This window comes from Phocoena sinus, chromosome 6 (genome assembly GCF_008692025.1).
Source record: "Phocoena sinus isolate mPhoSin1 chromosome 6, mPhoSin1.pri, whole genome shotgun sequence".
NCBI lineage: Eukaryota > Metazoa > Chordata > Mammalia > Artiodactyla > Phocoenidae > Phocoena > Phocoena sinus.
Genome location: NC_045768.1, coordinates 31,940,374 through 31,967,350, shown reverse-complemented (window position 1 = coordinate 31,967,350; position 26,977 = coordinate 31,940,374). Strand labels below are relative to the sequence as shown.

Genomic DNA, 26,977 nt, shown 5'->3' with positions numbered 1-26,977 from the left:
CATGCCTTAATTTGCCTTATAACATTCTCACCAGTGTTTTTCACCATAGACATCTCCCCAGTGTCTTTCAGCCTCTGGTTGAACAGCTCCAATACAGAGAACCCATTACTTCCATCTTAATCTCACTCTATCAGGGTGCACTTCCTTATACTGAGCCAAAATTTGTCAAACTGAATGTTCCACTCTGCGTTGTCTTCCATATGACACACTTCAGATTTTTGAAGTCTCTCACACCCAGCTGAATCTTGTCTAGGCCAAACTAACATTCAGCCATTTAGGTCAGGCTTTTCAAACTCAAGTATGCATGAGAATTACTAGGGGTGTTCCCAGACTATATAGAGATCCTACGTCAGATCCTGTCAAGAAGTCCTGTTGACTCCACCTCCAAAATATAATCTAAATCTTTCTGCTTCTCTCCATCTCCATTCCTGTCACCCTAGTTCAAGCCACCACTGTTTTCACCCAGTCAACTGCGCTAGTGTTAACTGGTCTCCCTGCTTACACTCTAATTTACTATAATGCATTCTCAAAACAGCTAGAGTGATCTGTTGAAAGCATAAATCGAATATCACTCACCTACGTAAAGCCCTTCAGTGTCTTCCATCACTCTGACCTGTATGGCCATTTATGATCTGGCCTTTTCTACCTTTCTGACTTACCTCATTCTCACTCATTGTGCTGCAGCTTCTTTGCCTTCCTTAAACACATAGATTCATTCCTACCCCTGTACTCATTGTTCTCTTTGCCCAGACTACTCTCCCTTGAGATCTCTGCTTTGCTGTCTCTTTTTTATGATTTACTCTGAACATAAATGTCAGCACCTTAGCAAGGCTTTCCCTGACCACAAATCAAAAGTAATCCCCCAGTCACTCTATATATCAAAATACTTTTTACTTCTTTAATTATACCATCCATCACCATCTAATACTTAAATGTTATTACTTCGGTGTTCTTGTTTTGTTTTGCTTCCTCTATGAGAATATAACCTTAGCTATCTTGTTCCCTGCTGAATTCCCAGCATTATATTAGTACCCAGTCTGCAATAGCTTCTCAACAAATCCCCAGGAATCTGCATTTCATAGGCATCCCAGGTTTGGTCCATGGATCACACTTTATGAAAGAAACATTATCCTAGACAGTATAGAGCCATAACCCTTAGAAAGAATTGACCCAGGCCTCTAGACAGTTATCCTGAAAAATTCAGAATTTAGAGTGATGAATTAAATAGAATTTCAAGAGTAATCTAAAGAGTGATGACATAAGCACTAGAGTGGAATAATGTAGGCAGGGATCAACGTAATGTGAAACTCACACATAGTCAAAATTACTCTTTCAAACCCCTTACCAGAGAGGAGACTACATTCCATCTCACTTTTTTCTCCAATCTTGAAATGAATTGCTGTTTTTGAAATTGCGCCCTGAGGAAATAGCTGACTTGCATTTGGAGTCATGTTGTATGAAAAATGCACTCAGTGCAGTAAGATACACATACTCTCAGTACCATGTGGGTACACAGACCAACTGCAGGAATAGCACAGGTAACCAACTGAAGGAACAGTAGATTGACGGTCCCGTCACACAACCCCTCAGGGACATATACTAATTGAGTGTGTTTGTGGGCAGAATTGCCTGCATCATTTAAATCATTTCTCTTTGTCATTTTTTGGTTCTCTTACTCTCTTAGAAAGAGGAAAAGATAATAAACTAGTAACTGAGGAGACCATTTCAGAACAACAGGATGGAAAGGAAGAAAACAGTGAGATGAGAAAGGTAGAAGAAAAGGGGAAAAGTGTGAGTAATACATATGAATAGAAAGGAAGATAGAAATCTGTTAAAGTTAAAAAATAGAGAATCCTGAAGATTAAATTGCATTTAGCCAAAATGATGAGAAAATCAAAAGTGAAGAAGACACATAGTTAGTATAATAAAAAGGTAAAGCTGTTATTTGGAAGCTCTTCACTTTCTTTCGCTCCCTTTTTAGCTTTACATGCTGCTGCCCTTTCTGGCCATGTCAGCACCGTGAAGTTATTATTGGAAAATAATGCTCAAGTAGATGCTACTGATGTCATGAAACATACTCCACTTTTCCGAGCCTGTGAGATGGGACACAAAGATGTGATTCAGACACTCATCAAAGGTTAGTAGTTATTAAGAGTGCTGCTAACAAGTCACTCTCAAAAGGTAGGATTTCTTGCATTCACCTTATTTTTTAATAGATTTATTTAATTAATTTATTTACTTACTTACTTATTTTTGGCTGCGTTGGGTCTTCATTGCTGCATGCGGGCTTTCTCTAGTTGCGGCGAGTGGGCTACTCTTCGTTGCAGTGTGCGGGCTTCTCATTGCGGTGGCTTCTCTTGTTGCGGAGCACAGGCTCTAGGCGCACAGGCTTCAGTAGTTGTGGCTCACGGGCTCTAGAGCGCAGGCTTAGTAGTTGTGGCGCACGGGCTTAGTTGCTCCATGGCATGTGGGTTCTTCCCAGACCAGGGCTCGAACCCGAGTCCCCTACGTTGGCAGGCGGATTCTCAACCACTGTGCCACCGGGGAAGTTCCTCCATTCGCCTTTGAAATATAGCTTTACATGGCAGAGAGCTGCCTGGGTAGAAGGATGGAGGGAAGAGCCTGGCATCAGGAAACTCAAGGTTCACTGCTAGCTCCACCTGTTAGTAGCTGTTTGATTTGCGAAAAGTCACTGCACCTGCCTGATCCTCAGTTTCACTTTATGTAAAAGGGGAAGGAGTCCTACCCTGACCAGCTCACAGGCTTATTGTAAAAATCTGAAGTAGATGATATACATGAAAGCTTTTTGCTGAGAGTAAAGCGTTTAAAGGACTGTTGTTATATTTTTTAAACTTCTTTTTGATAAATGCTCTCTGTATTAGACATTTTCATTATATTTTTGCTTTTTCAGGTGGAGCAAGGGTAGATCTAGTCGACCAAGATGGACATTCTCTTCTACACTGGGCAGCGCTGGGAGGAAATGCTGATGTCTGCCAGATATTGATAGAAAATAAGATCAACCCAAATGTGCAGGATTATGCAGGAAGAACCCCACTGCAGTGCGCTGCATATGGGGGATATATCAACTGCATGGCCGTGCTCATGGAAAATAACGCAGACCCTAACATTCAAGACAAAGAGGTAGAAATTCTACGTCTTTTTTATATTGTCTGCTCCAAAGTGTTTGGAGCATTGCCTCTTTGTTAACTAAAATTAAGGAAGACAACAATTTACCAAGTGAAGAGATCACTCACAAATCTGTTCATTAAAAGTGATTTGTATTTGTCTATGTTCTCTTCTACTCCTTGCCTATATATATGCATATATAATTTAACAAAGTCATCATATAGAACGGGAACGGTTTGATAACTTTTATAAAATATATATATATGGCATATGATTATAGGTATATAAATATATATATCATATGATTTTACAAACCACATTTTGTTTTGCTCCCTCAGAATTATCACCAGTACTTTTTCAATTGGTATATAATTTTTTTCATAATCATGGATGCTTAATATTCCAAAGTTCTGAGAGCTTTCTGTAAAATAACTCATTCACTCTTCACAGCAAGTCTATAAAGTAGTTACTATTATCATCCTTGTTTTACAGAGGAGGAAATTGAAGCTCATGGAGCTTAAATAATTACCCTAAGGTGACAACAGTAGTGGGAGTATTGGGGGGGAGCCAGGTCCAAGCTATGCCTGTAACCTAGACTTTAGAATTAAATCAGTAACTTCCTATTGCTGGATACTTTTTCATTATTTATAGAACATGTTGCATTAATCATCTTTGTGCATTTAACTTTTTCCTTTTGGGTTATTCTCTTAGAATAATTTCATGTAAGTGAGATTTTTGAATCAAAGTAATGAATGGTATATGAATGTGACTAGGCTCTGATATATACTTTCACACCAATTATTAAAACACACAGGTTAATCTATGCTTCCCTCAGCTATGTAGCAGTGTATTGATTTCTCTCAGTTTAGCCAATATTGACATATTTTGCTAGTTTACTTACTTTAACTCTTTAAAAACACTAGCATATTATGTTTTCCAAGTCAGAAAATGTATTCCCTATTAATTCATTGAATAAGTATTTATCAAGATTGTTACAATATGTGACAGTAACATAATGAAAAATGTGTAAAATATGGTCCCTATACCAATGTTATTAGAAATGCATCTTTTATACTTTGTTGTACCTTTTACATTTTTTTTTACAAGTTCATACATAAGTAGTATATTACTTATATAAACTACTTCCCACTTCTGTTAGTTTTCATGTGTATTGTTTTGGACTATCCAAATAAACAATCATGCTGTCTGTGAACAATAACATTTTTATTTCTTTCTTTCCAATTTTTATGACTTTCATTTCTTTGTCTTGCCTTATTGAACTAGCTAGGACCACCAATGCAATAGAACTGGTGATAGCTGACATCCTTAAGTCATTCTGGCTTCTCAGGGGAAGCTTTAAATATTTCACCATTGAATATGATGTTTGCTAGAGATTCTCTTATATTTTTGGTTGCTAAGAGTTCTTCTAAATCACAATTAGCTGTTTAATTTTCATCAGATACTGTATCTGCATCTATCAACATGATTATGTTATTTTTTCTATTCTTTGCTATTAATGTGGTGAATTACATTGATTACATTGTCCTACTTATGATATATTTTTGAAATATATGTATTAATGGATTTTTGTTTACTAATATTTTTGCATTTATGTTCATGAGAGAGATTGACCTATAATTTTCCTTTCTTACATTGTCAGGTTTTGGTAGCAAGGTTACATTGACCTTATGAAAAGAGTTAGGGAGTAGTCCCTCTTTTCTTATTCTCCTAAAGAATTTGTGTAAGATTGTGTTAAATTCTTCTTTAAATGTTTGGAAGAATTCCCTGCTGAAGTCATCTGGTCTAGGGGTTTTCTTTGTGCAAAGGTTGTTAATAACTGATTCAGCTTCATTAATAATTAAAAAGACAATTCAGATTTTCTAATCATTTTCCATTCAGCTTTGGTAAGTTACATTTTTTTTGAGAAATTTACCCATTTTATTAAAAATGTCTAATGTATTCACATAAAGTTCATCATACATTCTGTTTTCTATTTTATGTCTGTAAGACCTGTAATGATTTCCTCTTATTCATTCCATACATTGGTAATACATGTTGTCTCTTTTCCTTTTTTAAAAAATTTCAGTCTTGCTTATTCATCTCTTCAAAGGACTCCAGTCTTTTTTAATTTTCTATATTTTAAGTTTTTCACTATTTCATTGGTATTTACTCTTATCTTTATTATTTCCTGCCATCAGCTTCCATCAGATTTAATTTAATATTTTTTAAAAGATTCTTTTGATGAAAGTTTAAATCATTGATTTTTTTCAATATTTTTTTTCAGTATATGTATTTAAGCATGTTTCTTATTCTAAGCGTGCTTTAGCTCCATCTTACAAATTTGGATAATTTGTACGATCACTATCATTCAATTCAAACACTGTCTGATTTCCATTTTGATTTATTATTTGACCCATAGATTATTTAGAAGTGTATTATTTAATTTCCAGGCAGTTGGGCGTTTTCTCATTATCTTTTTATTTTTGATTATATTGGTTTCCTATTGCTGCTATAAAAAATTACCAGAAACTTAGTGTCTTAGAACAACACAAATTTATTATCTTACTGTTCTGGAAGTCTGAGTCCAAAATGTCCTAAAAGCCAAGGTGTTGGCAGGACTTCATTCTCTTTGGAGGCTCTAGGAGAGAATCTGCTTCCTTGACTTTTCCAACTTCTAGATGCTGCCCACATTCTGTGGCTTGTGGCTGCATTCTTCACAGCAAGCAGTGACTGGCTGAGTCTCGCTCACGCTACATCACTCTGGCATTCACCTTCTGCCTCTGTCTATCACTTACTTATAAGGACACTTGTGGTTATATTGGGCCCACCTGGATAATCCAGGATAATCTCCCCAACTCAGAGTGAGCTGATTAGTAACCTTAATTCCATCTACAACCTTAATTCCCCCTTTCCATTTAATATGACATAGTTACAGATTCCAGAGATTAGGATGTAGACATCTTTGCAAGGGAGTTCCTTATTCTACCTACCGCACTGATTTGTAGCTTAAATTTTACTGTAGTTAAATAACATACTCTGAACTATTTTAATCTTTCAAAAGCTTTTGAGGCTTTCTTCATATCCCCACACTTGGTTGATTTTGGTAAATGTTCTATGTATACTTGAAAAGGGTACTAATTTTGTCGTTGTTCGATGCAATGTTTTATATACATATCACTTAGTTCAAATTTTACATTGTATTGTTCATGCCTTCTATATCTTTACTGCTTTTTTATCTATTTGTTCTATCAACTATTGTAAAGATGGGTTAAAAATCTCCCACTGTGATTATGGATATGACTATCTCCCCTTTCAATTTTGTCAATTTTAATCCTGTATATTTAGAAGCTGTGCTATTATGTGCATACAGATTTAGGATTGTGATATCTTCCTCTTTGACGCCTTTAACACTATGAAGTATTCCTTTTTATCTCTAGCAATGCTTCAAGCCTTTTTTATCTTTCATGACATTGAAATGTTTTAAGAATACAGGCCATTTAGTTTATAGAATTTCACTCAATTTGAGTTTGCCTAATGATTCATCATAATTAGATTCAAGTTTTACATTTTGGGTTGGAATATTGCATAAGTGATATTGAATTCTCAGGGTATCACTTCTGGAGACATTTGTTGCCTCTTAACATAGTATTAATTTTGATCATTTGGTTAAGATACAGTCCATTTTCTCCACTGTATACTTAATATTTTCTCTTTTTGTAATTAAGCAGTTTGAGAGAAGTGTTTATATATTTGAGTCATCATAAATAACTATGTGTCCAAAAATACCAACACCAGATGTGCTTGATTTTTCTTTATGCTTGTAGGGAAGGACAGCTTTGCACTGGTCTTGTAACAATGGATACCTTGATGCCATTAAATTACTACTAGACTTTGCTGCTTTCCCTAATCAGATGGAAAACAATGAAGAGAGGTAAGCCATTGATAAAAGGAATATATTGTTGTTCATCTCACATCCTTTCTGCCATATTTTTTAAATCTCAAGTTTAGATATTGGTTCAGAAATAAGTATATTCATAAGGAAACACTACACTAAAAAATCCTGAACCAGAAGAAAAGAACAAAAGTTCTATGCAGTGTTGATTTAGAATCATGGGATTTTTTTTTTAACATCTTTATTGGAGTATAATTGCTTTACAATGGTGTGTTAGTTTCTGCTTTATAACAAAGTGAATCAGTTATACATATACATATGTTCTAGAATCATGGGATTTTAAAGCTACTCAGAACTTTAGATATTGCCTAGGGCAAGCTCACATTTTCCAGATGAAGAAATTAGGGCTTCTGGCTTTTGGCTGGTAGCATCAAGTCAGGGGAGTCCTGACTCACCAGGACTACAAATTCGGTTAGGCTAGTGGAATGTGTTATATATTCAAGAAGTTTCTCTTGATGAAGAGGATATTATCAGTTAGTGGACAGAGGTGCCACCATGCAGCATGAAAAAATAAGGAGAAACTAAGATGAAAGTTTGGGATTTTAATTTAAATACAGATTCCTTGAATAATATGAGATCCACAGATTTAGGCTGGAGTTGTTATCCAAGACCCCAGGCCCAATAAAAAGGACTAGACATAGTGTGAAGTCTAAGCAAGAGAGATTCTTGATGGTCTTGGGTCTAGGAAGATTCTAGTAACTTGTAGGTAACGAATAAGATGGTAATCAGATTTCCATACCTGAGTCCCCCCAGCCCAGGTCTGTGCTTTAGTTTTCATTGTTCGTGGATGCTGTCACTAAAATGGCCCTGCAGTGACACCGTCCCCACACTCTTGGTCACCACCAGCTCTTTCTGTCAGGAGATGGGAGACTCTGTAGGAAAGAGGGTTTCTCTAGGCCTGCTGTCTTGGAGGAAACATGGGGCCTTCATCTTTCCCACTTCTTTCAGAACCTTTCCCCATTAGTTATACCTCCATCTGTTATTCTCCAGTTCTCTTTCTTCTGAAGTTTGTCTTCTTTGCCTTCTCTCACACTGTCTTCCCTGCCTGCATTTCTTTATCATCACATTTAGACTGAAATCTGTGTCTGAATGGTCACTGACAAATTCCTAGTTGATAAATCACATGTCTTCATGATGTCTTCCCTGCCCACCCTCATTGGCCTTTCTTTATCTCCTTTCTATTGCCTCCTCTTCTTTACCTTATTGAGCCTATATCTTCTCTAAGCTTCTGTGACAGTATATTTTCTTCTATTTTATTTATTTATTTTGGCCGTGCCTCGCAGTTTGCGGGATCCCCAACCAGGGATCAAACCCTGCAGTAGAATCACAGAGTCCTAATCACTGGAACGCCCGGGAATTTCCCCAGTTCTCTTCTTTTATTATTATTTATTTATTTATTTATTTATTTATTTTTGGCTGCTTTGGGTCTTCGTTGCTGTGCGTGGGCTTTTCTCTAGTTGTGGCGAATGGGGGCTACTCTTCGTTGCGGTGTGCGGGCTTCTCATTGCAGTGGCTTCTCTTGTTGCAGAGCACGGGCTCTAGGTGCGTGGGCTTCAGTAGTTGCAGCACGTGGGCCCCACAGCACAGGGGCTTCAGTAGTTGTGGCACACGGGCTCAGTAGTTGTAGCTCTCAGGCTTTAGAGAGCAGGCTCAGTAGTTGTGGCGCACGGGCTTAGTTGCTCCACAGCATGTGGGATCTTCCCGGACCAGGGCTTGAACCTGTGTCCCCTGCATTGGCAGGTGGATTCTTAACCACTGCACGACCAGGGAAGTCCCCCAGTTCTCTTCTAATCATGCGCCTTCTCCATTTCTTTGGCTTCTGTTCCATTTTTTATTTTTTAAATATAAACAGTCTTCAAGGACTGGATCTCTTCTCTCAGCCTATCTCCTTTGGGGACCTGACCAACCACCGAGGCTTCCGCACTCACTTGGGTGCTGGTAAGTTCTCAATCTCTATTTCAAACTCAGCACCCCTCCTTGGTTCACACTGTCATCTCCACTTCATTACCAGCACCATTGTCTAGATCTTGCCCTCTTTGACTCTTTCTGGGATTTTCGCAATGCCTTACTTGTTCTCCTTCCTTTGATCTTTCCCTCCTTCAATTCGTCACCTTCCAAAGTAGCCTTTCTAAATCATATCGCTGATTGTTAATCATGTCATTCCCCTGTTCAAATGCAGTCTCATCTAAGAAGATTGTTCCGCCCCACAGTCATGTGTCCCAAACTGTGTTCTCCCTACACTGTGAATCTTTACAGCACTTGGCACATTTCACATTATATTATGATTGTATGTAATCTGTCTTCCCTATTAATGGAGAGCTCCTGAAGATCATGGTCATCTCTGTATTGCTCATAGTGCCTTTCATGAAGTAGATGCTCAGTAAATAACTGTTGAGTTGTCAAATCGGTGTTTTCAGGCTCCTAGGAGCATCACCCTGCCTCATACCAGCCTTAGAAACTTATGTGGAATTCTTAGACCATGTGCAGACTTAGATAAAGCAGATTAGAGTGCCTTACTTTGGGAGTGATAAGTAACAGGGAAGAGCTAAATCGGACTCCACATTGGATCTGTTTCTTTGACTTTAACCTTTGCTTTTCGTTCCTTTTGTTACTATAATCATACATAATGGCCTGCCTCAGGGAACGTGGCCCACCTGTGAATGGCTGCAAGAAAAAGGAAACCAACACCTCCCCTCACCGAGGCTGGCCATTCCAGATGTTTTGCAAGACTGGTTGCCCTTTTATTTTACTTCCTCACTGCCTCTTCCTCTCTGATTCTGTAAAAGAAACTGGCATCCAGACCCAGATAAGATGGTTTTTCAGAGACACTAGTCTGCCATCTTGGCCTGCCGGCCTTCCAAATAAAGTATTCCTTGCCTCAACACCTCGTCTCCGATTCATTGGCCTGTCGTGCGGTGAGCAGAGCAAGCTTGGACTTGGTAACGATTATATAAAGAACTCACTGTCTCTATTATAGTCAACTGACAATTGCAAAACAAAAAAAGACTTGAAGATTTAGGTATTTGAACACTTAAGGAAACTGGAAAGCCAAGTGAAGTCCTCAAGGCTGATGTTTTGACATTAAAACAGATATGTGGGGCTTCCCTGGTGGCGCAGTGGTTGAGAGTCCGCCTGACGATGCGGGGGACACGGGTTCGTGCCCCGGTCTGGGAAGATCCCACATGCCGCAGAGCGGCTGGGCCCGTGAGCCATGGCCGCTGAGCCTGCGCGTCCGGAGCCTGTGCTCCGCAATGAGAGAGGCCACAGCAGTGACAGGCCCGCGTACCAGGGGGAGAAAAAAAAAAAAAGATGCTCAACATCGCTAATTATCAGAGAAATGCAAATCAAAACTACAATGAGGTATAACCTCACGCTGGTCAGAATGGCCATCATTAAAAAGTTAATAAATGCTGGAGAGGGTGTGGAGAAAAGGGAACCCTCCTTCACTGTTGGTGGGAATGTAAATTGGTGCAGCCACTATGGAGAACTGTATGGAGATTTCTTTAAAAACTAAAAAAAACAAAAACAAAAACAGATATGTGAGGGTGCTGAAGGTTTCTCCCTTTGAAACCCTGAAAAAACAAAAGGGAAAGATAAGGATGTATTCTATAACAGTGTTTACTGCCTGACTGCTATTTTTTTAGGAAACAATAAAAAAACGTAATATTTTGTAATTCAATTTCCATTTATATGCTAACCCTTGAATTTCAGACCTAAGTAAGCATGTAAATTAAGGTGCTTACTGCCTGCTGGAGTAAGCATATGTTAATTACAGACCAAAAGACCAAAGGAAAGAGCCTCCTAAGTGTACTTGCCAGTCTACAGGTAAAAAGAGACAATGGCAATATCCCAATCTCCTTTAATGTTTCATCAGCCATGCACCTTGATGTACAAATGTCGGGACTTGGCACTGCCTTTTATATTTATTGACATTCCAGTTTAGGCATTCTACTTATTCCATCAGACCATTCCCACATGGCAAGTCCAGTTGAATCTTGTCGCTTGTCTTTATCTACATTGTTTCTTGACTGGTTACCATCAATGTAGTGCTAATTTTTACTTCACGTGCATTGACACAAACCACTTGATGTGCACTATATAGACATAATTTTTGCCAACCACTGCTGATTTTCAGTCAGTAACTATCTGACAGCCATACTCTGACATAGATGGGAGTATTCACAGCACTAGAATGTTTCTAAATTGAGTTTGGGATGAAGAAAAATTCAATAGTAATAATCACAATATGGTCAGTTGCTTAAACACTAGGTATAGATGTCAATCTTAAACCTTGCTAGATATTTGGATTGTGTCTCCCTGAATCAAAAATTGACTGAGAATTGTAATTTGAATAAACCAATTGTTAAAAAAAAAAAGACGTTTTTGAGAAAATCAGGAGAACATGTATTTAGAGTGGGCATTAGATCTTACTAAGGAATTCCTGTTAATTTTGTTAATACAAGGACATTGTGGTTATGTTCACATTATTTATAGGTGAATCTAAAATGCAGAGAGATTAAATGATAGGAGCTCTGGGATTTGCTTTATTTGTTTGTTTGTTTGTTTATTTATTTATTTGCCGTGCCGCTGCTCGGCTTGCAGGATCTGGCAGTGAAACCGCCATGTCCGCCAGGGAATTCCCCTGGAATTTGCTTTAAAATACTTGAGCAAAAATAAAAAGGAAGGGGATAGATGAATCAAATACGGCAAAAGTTTTGCTAATTATTAAATTTGGGTAATGAGAATATAAAGCATTATTATGCTATTCTCTTTTATTTATGCTTGAATTTTCTCATAATAAAAATATAATTTTTTGTAATAAAAATAATTTAACATATTTGAAATGCAACTTTCTATCCACAAGCAGCCTGAGAGATCTAGTTCTTCTTCTCCCCTTCCTTTCACCTTTTACAGATGAGGAAATAGAAGCTCAGAGAAGTGAAGAGAATGCCCAGGGGTCTGCTGACTTCCAGTTCAGCATTCTTAAGGGTATATTATGCCCATGTCATTTCTTTTTGTCATATTTGTAAGTAAATGCATAATTTGGGCCTCATTTTCATAAGCCATATTTTGATAATACTGTTTGTATACTATGTGAAAGACACTATATATTAATAATTATAGAAAAAATGATCAAGCTTACTAAAAATACATATGTTATTTGCATTTTGATTTAGAAGCAGTTTCATTCTATAGGAGACATATATATTCAATAATTGATAGATGAATTATGGAAGGATTACTGTACAGGGAGTCATATGATTTTAGTCCTCATCTAGATTTTGCAGGTAACTAGTAACTTGACCTTCAGTAAGTTGCTTAATCTTTCTGAGTCTGTTTATTCATTTATGAAATGAAGGTGTTAAACTAAACCTCTAAAATTCAGTTCAGCTCTACTCTTGTGTGGTACTATGACTCTGATGATTTTTTCTGTTGGGGAAAGTACAGTCATGAAAGGCATTTTTTTTTTGGCATTTTTTTTTGGCTGTGTGGGGTCTTTGTTGCCGCACGCTGGCTTTCTCTAGTTGCAGCGAGCGGGGGCTACTCTTCATTACGGTGAGTGGGCTTCTCACTGCGGTGTCTTCTCTTGTTGCGGAGCATGGGCTGTAGGCACGCGGGCTTCAGTAGTTGTGGCGCACAGGCTCACTAGTTGTGGCGCACAGGCTTAGTTGCTCCGCGGCATGTGGGATCTTCCCAGACCAGGGATCGTACCTGTGTCCCCTGCATTAGCAGGCAGATTCTTATCCACCGCCGCCACCAGGGAAGCCCCTGAAAGGCATTTTATTAATAGAATATATAGTAAAATTTGTGAAAGTTCTTCTGAATTTACAAAATGCTATTTACATATAAATAATGTTTTAAAGTTTATATAGGCACCTCTACTTTATGGCCTTCTGGTTTCTGAACAGTAGTGGCAGATCAACCCCCTAAAATGGGGGTTCCTTAATTTTAGCATTTAGGACTTCCTTCTGATCTTATGGTTTCCTTACTAAAGTGATCAAATCACCCTTTGCTTTTACTGAAAACCTCTTCCTTTTATATCTTACTGTGACTGTTAGGTGAGTTTTGAAGAGCAAGTTTCTTTTCTATAACCATTGGATGATTTTCTGTGTCTAATCATGCACCCATATAATCATCATTTTTCCACCTCATCAATCAACTGATTATTTCCTCCCAACACCTCTGACCCACTAACTCAGCAACAGTCACACAGAGGGATCCGATCAGGTGGTTTTTCAGTAGTCATAAGTTCTGGTTTCAGTCCTATGCAAATAATATTCATGATAAGTGACTGTGCTATCACCAACTGTGCTGCAGTGTATGTCCTGTAATATCAACAATCACAGCTGACTTTTATGAACTGCTTCCTTCTTGCCAGGCACACTGCTATCTTCCTCACATTGATTATTTCATTCTCTCTTCATGCCAAGTCTGTGATTAGGAAAAGCGGGGCTTAGAAGCACCAAGTAAGTTGGTTAGGAAGTGACAACCATCATTACCATTGTTGGATGGTAGAATTGGGGGTGTTTACTTCAAAGTTTTGTACTTTCTGCATTGTTTGAATTCTTAAACTATGTGTCATTTTTACAAAGTAATCATTTTTCTTTAAAAAAGGAAAGCATACTTGCAAAGATGTTAACAGTGGCTAATTCTGAGTGTGGGAGTATAGATGACTTATTTTCTTCTGTGTATTTATCCAATTTGGTTTATATTTCCAAAAGTAGAGAAGATTTTGTTTTTTTCTTTTTTTGCTGCATTGGGTCTTCATTGCTGCACGTGGGCTTTCTCTAGTTGCAGTGATCAGGGGCTACTCTTTGATGCAGTAAGCGGGCTTCTCATTGCAGTGGCTTTTCTTGTTGCGAAGCATGGGCTCTAGGTGCACGGGCTTCAGTAGTTGTGGCACGCGAGCTCAGTAGTTGTGGCTCGTGGGCTCTAGAGCACGGGCTCAGTAGTTGTGGCGCATGGGCTTAGCTGCTCTGCAGCATGTGGGGCCTTCCCAGACCAGGGCTCGAATCCATGTCCCCTGCGTTGACAGACAGATTCTTAACCACTGCACCACCAGAGAAGTCCCAAGAGAAGATATATTTTTTAAGGAAATCTTCCTAAAATCACACATCTAGAAAGTAGTCAGTTGAGATTCAAATACAAAACTATATGACACTAATACCCATCTTTTCTAAATAATATATTTATCAAAAAGGTATGCACATTGTACAAAATTTAAGGGCATTTAGTAAAACTAAGTGTCCCACTTACCCCTATCTCTGAGGCAACTAGCTTCCTTCCCAGAGGCATCACTGTCACCAGTTTCTTGGGAAACTTCTAGAGATATATTTTACATAGATGAGCACACAGGGATGTGTTCTTTTTATATCAGTGGAGCACACCATAACACTGCTCTGTCTCTTACTTTTTTCTCTTTTCCTTCATTGAACAAGTCATCCTGGAAATTGTTCCTTATATATGCATATACCACAATAATGGCCGCGTTATGCAGATGACTTTATTACATGGATGGCCTGTACTTTATTTAACCAGTCCTCTGTTGATGGAATTGAGGTTGTTTCTGTGCTTCTATGAATATCATCGTACATACAGCATTTCACACAGGAGAGCATATCTATAGGATGAACGCATGTAAGTGAAATGGCTATGTCAAGGGCAGATCATGAATAATTCCTGTATATCGTGCCACAGTGTCTCCCCAAAGATTAAGGTAGCATACGGAAAGCCTGTCTCCCTCCACCCTCGCCAGCAGAGTGTGTTATTAAACTTTCTGATCTTTGCTAAGCTGATCATTAGATTAAAGGGCTCACTCATATTAGTCTTAATTTGTATTTCTCTTAAATGAGTGAGGTTGAATATATTTTTATATGTTAGGAGCCACTAGTATTTCCTGTTTGAAGAACTTTTATCTTTGTTTGGTATTTTTGCCTTATAAATATTTGTTATTTTTATGTAGTTGGATTTATCAATCTTAAGGTTTCTGAATTTTTGTATCTTTTTTTGGAAAAAACTTTTCACTCCAATATTTTAAAAAATCTTCCATGATTTTTTCTAGTACTTTCATGGTTTCTTTTTTTTTTTAATATTTAGATCTTTGCTTCATCCATTTTGGAGTGAAATGTGATGTAAGAATCTTTTTTTTTCCAGATGGTTGCCCAGTTGTCCCAACTCTATTTAATAACCCATCCTTACTGTGGTGATATAAAGGGCCATCTTTATCATAGACTAAATCTCTCCATTTGGAGGTATAGTTTTCATTTCATAAGCATTAACTATCAGTGATCATGGGCTCAAACTTATGAATCTCACAGAATATTATCTGCAGTGCTTTCTTCAGATAGGAGCAAGGAATTACTTGGAACATGGGGAAGAAGAAAAGTGATCATGTGTTCTGATTTGTGAGCAAGTTAGCAAAACTGAGGAATAGACGTGGTCAGCAGCACAAAGCACCTGACCCCAGCTTCACCCTTGTTTTGTGTGCATCAGAGAAGAAAGGAACAGTCCTGGAGTACAGAAGATAGCTTTGCCTGAGGAACTTTTCCACATCTTAGAATGAGTTTTCCTTCTGCTGCGTAATGTTGCCAGTTTAACTGTGCCCTGAACTACATTCTGACACTTAAAAAAAATATCTCCCTGCTTCAGGTACACTCCCCTTGATTACGCTTTGCTTGGTGAGCGCCATGAAGTGATCCAGTTCATGTTGGAGCACGGCGCCCTGTCCATCGCAGCCATACAGGACATCGCTGCCTTCAAAATCCAGGCTGTCTACAAAGGGTACAAGGTCAGAAAAGCTTTCCGAGACCGGAAAAATCTCCTCATGAAGCATGAACAGTTGAGAAAAGATGCTGCTGCCAAGTAAGTATGAGATCTAGAGACTGTGTTCTCACAACTCAGAGTCAACGTGGAATGGGGCACCATGGTGGGAGTGGCCAGGAGAGAGAATCAGGAGGGAATCTGAAATCACTGTGATCCTTGTACCCATGTCACCTTCCCACTTCTGCTCACCAGCCCTTCAGAGGAGGCTAACAGGAAGGATAACGACCTAATCTCTACTTGGTGGCTGTTCCTCTAGGTTAGTCCTTGACCTTCTAACTCCGGAACAAATCACCCACCCATGGCAAGGAGTTGGGGGATGGGGGTGCTACCTGCAGTAAGCTACAAAGGGATAACTGTCCTCTCACCTTTCCTACCTTTCCACAAGAAACTTATGCCAATATCTAGCCTACTTTCGCTAGACTAAGTCTAGTTTTGATTTGATTGAAGCAACCAACTTGCATAAATAACTTGCTTTCCCCCACCTATTCCTTAACAAATCTATACTAGGTAATGTAATTTATTCAAGAAATATTGATTGAATTCTTACTACACATATAAAACTCTTGGCTTGAGCCTAAGGAGAAAATAGTACTTGCTTCGAGGACCTCACACTTTTTTGGATAATGATATATAATATGCAAAATAGTCATTTTTGCCTATTATATATTGTGATTATTTTGTCATAAGTAATTGATTCTAGATTAGGCCTTGGTTTGCCTTTTCTCTGATACTTGTTTTGGGTATTTTAAATAGCAAAAGAGTATTGCGTTAGCAGGTGTAATACCGAAACCTCTGATGAGAAAGATACGGATGACAGGCAGATTCTTGAGGGATGACTTCCTGGCTGTATCTTGAGTGTTTCCAAATCTTGAGTCCTTCCAATTCTTGAATCCTACCATATCTTGCCCACAAGGAGAAAGCATAAGTGTAATAAATAACAGTTAAAAATAATGATAAAAGGCAAGATAAACTATGTTAGTAAGAAGTTGAATACCACTATGAGCTGGAATGCTAACCATCTTGTCAATCTTCAAGACAAGATTGACAGGAACACATCATTTTCTGCGACTCTGAAGCTACTGAAATAGTTGATATCTTGGCAAGTATTATTTTGCACTCTTCTCATAACAAGGCTCTTTTCACTTTTACCAAAGAATCCAGCATTAACCTAAAGCATCTACGTGCCTCTTTTGCAGCCTTCTCATAAAAGTTCTCTGCATGTGGGTGACAACTGTAAGTGGGTAATGCATGTGACAAATTATCCTGAGTTGCAAGTAGACATTCTCTGCAAGGGAAGGAATATTGTATTTCCGACTACCGATGTGTCTATAAACTCAAGTTTAATGTGTGAGGATCCACTTTCCGAATTTGAAGCCATATCTACCTGAATATGAGGTGGGGCTCTACAAAGCCACCATGGCTGACTTTCTATGTTCCCAAAAAGGAGTGTATTGATCCAGACACATTCCACTTTGTTACTGGAGAGAGGGGCCCCAGAGTTCTCCCCCATCCCGAACTCCCTTTCCAGTGGAATAGAAGGATTGTGGTTGAGTGAAAAGGAGACCTGGGTTCAAATCCAGCATCTGATATTTACTTAAGATGAACTGAACACAGCATTTCTCTCTGGGCCTCAGTTTCTCTATAAAACATGACAAATTAGACTAGCTGATTTTAGGCACCCTCCAGCTCAGTGGAAACCCCTGTCTTCATTGTTAGTGACCTAAGCCTCCTTGTCCTCTCCTTTTCCAGTGATGCTGCCCAGAGGCTGTATGCCTGGGGCCAAGAGTTCCAAGTCAGTGTACGCTGGGAACTGAAAATACATTTATCAGGAGAGCTGTACGGAGGAAGGGGTTTCAAATAATGCCATGCTTAAAAAGAGTACTGGTTTGCAGTATTTTTTCCCTAGCATGGCCTTTTGTAACTCCAAGCCCAGAGGGTTTGAACCGACAAGGAGATTTAGGAGACATCTTTGTAGTCTAACCCCCACCTTCTACCCTTTTAGTTGTTATCCTGATTCGTTTCAGTGTTGTGAAAGATAGGCCCTCTTCGTTCTTAATTCTTAGTTTCTGAAATTGATTTTTAAAAACACTTTTAAATGGTAGCTGTGCTTACTGTGATAATCATTGAAATTACCAAAACTGAAAATCTCCTGTACTTTTTCTCAGTCACAGTCTTTCCTTTATTGGTCCTCATTATTGGGAGTGAACAAGTTTCTTACACTTCCTAACCATCACCTCCTACAGACATTGTAGCATAGATCTCCAAGAGAAATATTTAAATGGAGAAGTAACTGATTTAAGTTGTATTAATTTTATTTCTCAAAAGTTATTTATGAAAATCTGAGTCAGTGTTTAATTTTGGTTTTAGATTTGGTTTTAAGAAACAGAAATCAGAATGTTAAATTCAGTCTTTGCTGCTGCTGCCTCATTGGCCCAGGCACATCATGTTGCCTCAATGTACCTTTCCCTATTTCTCACGTTACGATGGCAGAACTCACCTTCCTTAAAGTAAGGATGTCGAAGAAACTGATTAAAGTTAAAGGGATTACTATTTTACTGGTAGAGAAATTGGGAGAGAGAGAAGTTTTAGTCATATTTTCTAAGTCATTTTTTTTTAGAAAATACTATTTAGGAAATACCTATAATCCATTTAAAAGCACTTTACAACTCATACTGCACCTCCTATGAGGTTGCCAAAACGCACATTACTGTAGTTTCCCTGCCAAAGCACAGAGTTGAATGCACATGAAAATAAGGCTGTGTTTATGTTGATCACTCTTATTCCTTGAAGCTCCCTTTTTCCCAGGTTTTTATTTCACTGTCTAGTCTCAGATCTCCTCTAAGTCCCTGAACTCTCCCTTCTCACATCTTCTTAATCATTACCATTTCCACACTGAGGTCAGCACTGCAGGCTAACTCCTCAGACTTCTATTCATGCTGTACTTTTTTCATTGAAAATATATCTACTCTGAAAACTTAAATTACTTCATCTCTGTAGATAACCCCTTCATCTCTCTCACGTCTTGAGCTCCTGGAACTCTAATCCCAAATCATCCGTTGCCTACCAGGCATTTCCACTTGTTACTTGCCAGTATGTCAGATCATTGGACATTTCCTTGCATGTCCTGTTGTCACTGTCACTTCAGGCTCACTGTGTGAAACCTACAACTCATCACAACCTGTCTCCCCTGGCCTCCTGATTTCCCTACCAGTGCTGCTGCCACTGATTCTGCTAATTCCTCTTTCTGAAATGTCCTTTGCTTCAGTTCTTCTGTCCCACTGCTCTATAGAGGCCATCATTCTTGAATACCATCCGTGATACTACATCAGACCCTTCAACATTTGACTTCCACTTATATCTCCGAGTCTCATTTCTCTCCATTAGTTCCACCCTCCCACCCCTCACACTCGAGGCCTCAGCCATCCTGAACTTTCACCACTTCCTCACTTACCACCACGCTCTCGGGAGACCTGAGCTTCCTTCTGACTAGTGCATGAGACTGAGTATGACTCTTAGAGTTACATAATCAAGTCCAGTTTGGGTCACCCACTTCAAACTCTTGTAATGCCAAAGTCCCTTGCATGGGAAGTTGCGCTGTGTCCTCAGAAAGTCAAGTGACAAGTTCTTTGCCTCTCAGGCAGCACATTTCATTAGTGGGCAGTTCTGTCTGGCAGAAGTTCTTTTCTACCTTTTGATCCTGAGCTACCCTTAGATGCATCAAAAGAGAAAAGTCTAAATCCTTTTCTATAAACCAACTGCCAGATAATTAAAGAAGGTGCTCGTGATACTCACACTCGTACCCCAGCTCTCCTTCTCACTTTGTAGTAGATCCCCTTGCAGACAGCTCCCCAGACATGTTCAGTTTGTCAATGGCTTTCTTCAGGGTTGACGCATAGGTCTGAATCTTCTGCTCATCCAGTGGTCTGATCCATGGGGAATCACTTCCATGATTCTACTCCATACCATTCCATTTCTCTGAGCCTCAGTTTCTCATCAGTAAAATGAAAAGATTTCTTAGTCCAGGACAAGCTTTGGGGCTCCATGAGTGCCCTGAAACTGTAGGCAGTATTTTGTGTGTCATGAGCATATGTGCATTTGGTGGTGGGGGGAGGAGAGGATCTTTGGATTTTTATTACATTCTCTAAGAGGGTTCATGAATCATAGAAAGAATTTTTTTTTAAATCGCACTAAATGATATCTGAGGTTCCTCCCAGCTCTAACATTCTGTAAGTCAAAGGTCCCAAAATGCGTGACATTTTCTCATTCCCTCGAGAGGAAGTCAAAGACCAAGTATTACTAAGCCTGTTATTCAGTGACAATGAAGAGATAGAATCTGACAGACCCCTACATACAATGCAATACCACCTGAAAAGGTTAGAGCTAAACCTTTTCTGCCTGGTGAGATAATCAGTTTTCTCTCACTGGAAATGTTCCAGCAGAAACTGAATTGTCATCTCTCCATTATAATATATAGGGAATTTTAAAAAGTATATGAAGAGCTGGTCTCTCAGATCTCTTCAGAGTCAAAGATTCTATGAAAGCTGTGCCCTCCCATCTGCCTGAAATAACCTATTCTCACATCCCTCCTTTCTCATTTTGACATTATTTCTATGTAGCCTTTTTTTCTCTTCTAGTTTAATTAGTCTCCCATATCATCCCTTAGCTCTAGGTAGATATCTCTATTTCAGCATGCATCACATCTAGAACTCACTATCTGCAGGAGGTATGGGTCTGATTCCCTACTAGATTGTCAATTCCTGGAGAGCAGGGATTATATTATGTACCTCCATACTTCTAGTGCCTTAGAGCCCTTGATACATAGCAAGCATTTAATAATATGTGTTCAGTAACTGCTCCTACAGTGGGTCTAAGACCTTACCTAAGTCGTTCATCATTCTGGGCCTTAGTTTCCCCCTCTGTCAAATGGAAGGGTTGGACCAGGGCCTCTCAGAGGTCTCCTTCAATCTCTGTAAGTGGACCAATCACTGTAACTTGTTTGCCTTACTCAGGCAGCAAACACATTTATGTACCATGTATCCTCATAACACACACTGGCACTTGTATTTGTGCATTTGGTTTTCCAGCTCCCTCCATACTTATCATGAGCAAATTACCATTTGACAGGTTTATGATTTTAAAAAGAAACCTAAGAGCAATAAGGTTTATCACTGCATATACTTGAACATTAGACCCCACTATGTGGCTTCCCCAGAGAGTTGTATTTGCCCCGTTTTGCCAAGAAGTTAGTTCTATCAGACATTGTAGTAATAAGCAGGCCCTTTCCCATTCCATGAGCATTCAAGTTGCTATTTGCCATGAATACAAGACCTAAGAGAGGCTTGAGAGATGTGGTTAAGATAGCTTCTACAAAAAAAAAAAAAAAAAAAAAAAAAAAGATAGCTTCTACAGAAAAAGGATTTGTGTGGTTTCAGCAATGAGCATTTTCTGAAAATATCAATAGGCCCAGCCCTGTAACTCCTAGATGGCGAGGCACTCATGCCACACCCAGGTTTCTTCACTTCTAACCAGATGCATTTGCAGCTTAACAGCTTTACCTGTTAATAAAAGTAATAATGATTACTTATGTTAATATAGTGCTTTATAGCTTACAGAATTCTTGTACATTAAATTTGTACAAAACCCAATGAAGTAGACAGGGCAACTATCCTTAAACCCATTTCATGCAGGGGAAAATAACACAGAGAGATTAACTTGCCTGAAATCACACAGCTAGTAAGTGAGAGTTGGCACATGAATCTCAGTCTTACCCAAAGCCAGGGCTCCTACCATTGCTTGGTTCAGGGGAATCAGCCCTCCAGCCATGCTTATGCTAGAGGCTCTCTCCAGATGCCAGCACCATCTGATAGGCCAGCATGGAACAACCTTGCTTCTTTTTCCTGACTTATATGCAACATGTAATTGTTGGTGGCAAAAGTCTCCAGGCCCCCAAGTCAGCTTTTGTCCTAACTCAATGCTTTTTCAGTTGTGCCGTGTCATTTCCAGTGATTGTTAAGAGAGTGGTACCAAGCCACCAGAATCAGTTCTGCAACATACTTCAGGAAAAATCTTCTTGTTATTCTCCAAGCTAACATAGCAGAGCATACCAGTATCCTCCTAAATCCTTGAGAAAGTTAAGAAAATTAGTTGGCCCCAAGCCTACACCAGGACGATGAACAAGAATGGCACTAGGGCAAAGCTGGGATAACTCGGTACAACAGCAGGACACACTAACTTAACCTCCCTCTTCTGCGGAAACCATTTTAATCACATCTCGCAAACCTCTCTTAGTCCTGTATTCATGGCAATGGCAACTTGAATACTCATGAATGAGGATAAGCCTGCTTTATTTCTGCAGTGTCTGACAGAATTAATTTCTTCTTGTTAAAAACTGACAACTAAAACTCTCTGTGGAAGCCACATAGTGGGGTAGGGAAAAAATCCATCAGCTTCCAGGACTTAAACTTTCCAGGCCCAGAGGCAGGTCTGTGCCGTATTGCACGAACGGACGCATTCAGTGCTGAGATGCTGAAGCCATGGAACATTCAAGTCTTTGAAGTTACCGCCCTTGATCTGGTTCTCTGCACATCAAGCAAACTTTTGATCACTTGGTTTCTTACTGGCCTTTTTTTTTTTTTTTTTTTTTGCACTGGTTATCTAGGCTTCTCATTTGCAGAAGTCTCCATTCTTGGGCTTGGGAGGGCTTCAGGGTATATCTCTGACCCACAACAGCCCTTCAGAGATTTGCACCAGCAATGTATGCCTTGGGTCTTTTCTTCCCTGGGTGAAACAGCCCCGTTCCTCCAGCCCATCCTTTGGAGACCCTCTTTACCCTGTGGTCCATAGGACCCAAAGCAGAGGTTGTCAAAGATCTGATCTCCAGTTGGCTTTCTTACATTTTTATACTGTGAGCCTCTGGGGAGCTGCAAAAATTGCTCTAGAAGAGACAGTACAAACCAGACTAATTGGTAGCCCATCAAAAGCTGTTGTCTGGCTGATTTCCCTTAAGATAATAGAAAAAAAAAAGGGAGGAAGGAAAATGTGGGACTAGTTTATACATTAAGATTCTGCTATCTTAATAAATTTCCTGCTAAAATATTACTTGCTGTGTCATGGACAGGATTCTTTTCTCTTTAAATTTTCATGTAAAGTAGAATCACATTGGTTCTTTTTCTTGTATTTGTTTCCTAAACTTTACAAAAATAGGTCAAGTGTATAGCATGGCCTACCATGAAGATTAAAGATCTTTGACATTCCGTAATAAATTAGTTGGAGAAAAAACACTTAAATTTTAGGACAGTTATTGAGTCTAAGGGTTCAGGACTAAAAGCTATGCTAGAAGCTAGCTTGAAATGCTGTTCATGTTTACTTTAATGTAGTCTTACCACTTTTTTCATATGACCCAATTCACTTTTTTAAATGATGGAAGAAGACTGAGTAAAATTTTTAAAAATGATTTGTGAGATGAATTTTACAGGAAAAAGTAAAGCTGCTGAATTCCAGCTCAGCCCTGTGTATAGAAAGCTGTTAGCACGTAACCTCGGATAAGTCACTAAGCTCTCTGCCTCAGTTTCCTTATCTACCAAATAAGTGCATTGCCCTCATTAAAGTGAGATTCCTTCAAGTTCTTAGATTATGAGCAGTGGTTCTGTACCTTTTCCCCCAGGGAAACACACAAACACACACGGGATCATATTCTATTCTGAGGAGCTGTATCCTCTGTGTGTGTGTGTGTGTGTGTGTGTGTGTGTGTGGTTACTTTTTGTTTCAAGGCAGCAGTACAGATAAAATAAGATGCAGCTTATGCATAATTCCCAGTTCTAATCCCTTTTCCTCAGTGATCACTGCTTTTACATTCAAGAACCACAGCTCTGGAGATCTGCACATTTGTGGGCTGTGTGCCACCTGGAAGATTTTTTTAATGCAAAATGCATCCATTTTTTTAAAAACATTAATTTACTTCTGTTCATCAGCTGAGTGTGTAATTATATATTCTCATGATTACATTCTTTCTCCCGAATCTGCTTACTGAGTTCCACCAGAATGAAAAAAATAACCCCTTGCAAACCTCCCCGCTCCAGAAAAGTCTTCAGAAGGCAGAGCTCCCTTACATGCTGGCCATCTTGATCACTCTAAAAGGCTAGATCCCCTGTTTGTCCTGTGACTGCCTTTGTGGGAGGCCCAGAAAGGTCTTCAGTGACAAGGTTTGCCCAGGGGCTGATTGCACAGTGGCTTCTTGGAACTGAAAAGGAAAGGGGTTTAGTGTCCTAAAAGAAGGAGAAATGACTGCTCAAATAACAAAGTCTAGGCTATCACCTCAAAGCCTCTTTTGATGGCAATGATATCCATGCAAATGCCAAGCCAGGCGACCCCACACGCCTGTCTGTCTGAAGGACCAATATATTCTCTTAAAGCACTTCTGTTCATCAGTGTCAGTAAAAAGAGCAGCTCTCCCTCTGCCTGCCAGGAGCACGGCTATTAGATCAATTAGCAGCACCTCAGCCACCCAGATGCTTCCACCTTCTTCTGAAAAGCAGCCTTCCCACAGACAGATCACGCTGAAATGGCACTTGCTAGCATCCGTATGAATCCCAGGCACTGATGATGACAGGCTGTCCAGCTCGCCTGTCGACTGCAACGCAGTGCACACAAGTGTCAGCATTTGGCAAAGCCCGTAACAAGGCCAGAGTCAAATGAGAACATTCGAGCTGTACAGGAGTCAGCACGAGCCATCTGACCACTTTCTCTGGGATTGCACTCAGTGGGAACCTATCAGAGAGGCAAGCTTGGACCCCAGATCAGGGGCTTCACCACACAGGATGAAAGACCTTCAGAAGGGGAGTTAAGGGACTTCCCTGGTGGTCCAGTGGTTAAGACTCTGTACTCCCAATGCAGGGGGCCAGGGTTCGATCCCTGGTTGGGGAACTAGATCCCGCATGCACGCCGCAACTCAGAGCCTGCATGCTGCAACTGAGAAGTCCACATTGCCACAACTAAGAAGCCCGCATGCTGCAATGAAGATCCCGTGTGCCACGACTAAGACCCGGCACAGCCAAAATAAATAAATAAATTTTTTTAAAAAAAAAGGTAGGGGGGGAGTTAAGTTGACAAGGCTTTATATTAAAGTGTGACTCAGATATCTGTCATCTGGGACTTTCCTCTCCCTTGAGATATAAATAAGCTTTGCTTCAGATTGCACAGTCTGTGGAAATCTGAATTCTGTGACTTCTTGGGGGCTTGGGGCCTCTGCCTCAGCTCTTGGTTCCATTCCTGGGACCGTGGCCCTACAACTTGTCAGGTTGCCTATAAAAAAGCATGTATGAGCATGGGAGGCCTTCCGAAGAGCTGGTGTCATTGAGGAGACTCACACTGCATATCCTCTAATGGCATAGTTAACAGGCCACACGAGACTTCCCTATTCTCTTAAGCTTTGCTATCAGGACCCGTAGCACCTGTAGGACCTGGGTGCTTGGTAGAAATGCAGACTCTTGAGCCCCACCCCAGCCCCAGTAAATCAGAATCTAGGTTTTAGTAAGATCTCAGGAGATTCCATTCATTAAAGTGTGTGGATCACAGATCTAAAGTCCTTTTCTGTCCCCTCACCCTGGACGATTCTCTACCCTGCCATTGCTCCACGCAGTACCCAATCTTTCGCCTTCTCTTTCTTCCCCCTCCCTTCTCTCCTGTTCTTTCATCTCTTCCCTCCCAGTCAGGAGATACAAACAAATTCTTTGTGTCCTGACAGAGCAGGCCTCTTTTCTGGAGCCTCAAAGCCAGTCACCACCTAGGCCCTGAGGGTCTCACCTTCTACCAGCCCTCAATCCTGTCCCCAAGCTTACTGAGGTATTTGTCTAAACAAGGTCCCCCACTAAGAGGGACCCTGATACCAGCTACTCCGATAAAAGAAATCTCTCCATCCCATTACATAACACAGCCCCGATTATTTATAAAGACATTCCAAACAGACCCTTAAATCAATTCAGGATTATTAACCATCATGTAAGTGTCAGACCTGGGGAAACTGAGTCTTTGGCAGGAAACTGACTTATTCAAGGTCTTTTTGTGGTTACTGGCAGAGGCAGGACCAGAAGAATTCTTAGACTTCCCAGTACAGTGTTCTCTTCACTATACCTCTAATTATTCTACTTTAAACTGCACCTTTAAATGGCAACCAAATTCTCTTCCTGAGCAGCAAATATGTATTGGGTGCCTGCCGTTTATAGCAAGTGTTGTTTAAAGGTCAAAAGAAGCAAAACAGACCCAGTTTTTCCATACTCGCTCCTTTGCCCAGACTTCTCCCTCAGACTAACATCCTCATTCCCACCTATCTGCCTGGCAAACTCCTACACATCTTTGAGAATCAACAGTTGGGACCTTCTTCCAGGTTCCTCCACAAAATTAATCACTGCTTCCTCTGTGCAAGCACGTTACTATAACATTTCTTCCATCATATGTTAAGCCTCTGTTGTCCTAGCTGTTCCGCTCTGGGTAGAAGGTTCTTCAAGGAAGGGCCAAACTCTGTGGTCCTCATCACTGTATCATCAGTGCCCAGCACAGGAGAGGCGCAGAAAATGTTTGTTTTCGTCCTCTTTTTTTTCCCTTGGATATCCCTACAAATTAATGACATCAGTCAAACAAATCGTGTCCTTAACTCAGCCACTTCGTCCTTAAGCACCTGACCCCTTTCTGGACCTGCGCTACCTCGGCCCACCTGCCTCACCCGGCCACTCATTTCTAGTCTTGGCCTCCCCTGTCTATTCTGTTGCTACCCAAAGGTTCCAGCTTAGCCAGCAGCTACTTGTGTATGACTTCTTGAAAATCACCTGTTATTGTAACAGGTGATTCTGGACCTCATCTGCAAGTTGAGTGGGTTTGACCCATAAGCTAAGAGCTCTCGATGGCAGTGTTACGAGATTATAACACACCTCACAGGTGTGTTATAATCAGTTGTGAGGTGCTTTGTAATTTTTTCATGTAATCGTTAAGGTTTACCAGTGGTCTTTTTAACAAATAGAGAAGATTAAGGGTTATCCCTCTGACTATCATTCTCAGTTGCATTCTGATGTGCTTTCTGGAATA

General features: G+C 39.9%; 1 protein-coding gene across 4 annotated transcripts in view; it reads left to right on the top strand.

Moving 5' to 3' along the window:
- INVS (inversin) overlaps positions 1-26,977 on the top strand; it is a 139,088-nt gene that overhangs the window by 80,253 nt on the left and 31,858 nt on the right. For all 4 annotated transcript variants that reach the window (XM_032634576.1, XM_032634572.1, XM_032634574.1 and 1 more), the window contains 4 exons: positions 1,982-2,137; positions 2,912-3,141; positions 6,951-7,057; positions 15,728-15,940. In XM_032634576.1, the coding sequence (XP_032490467.1) occupies positions 1,982-2,137; positions 2,912-3,141; positions 6,951-7,057; positions 15,728-15,940 (706 nt within the window). The remainder of the gene's footprint in view (positions 1-1,981; positions 2,138-2,911; positions 3,142-6,950; positions 7,058-15,727; positions 15,941-26,977) is intronic.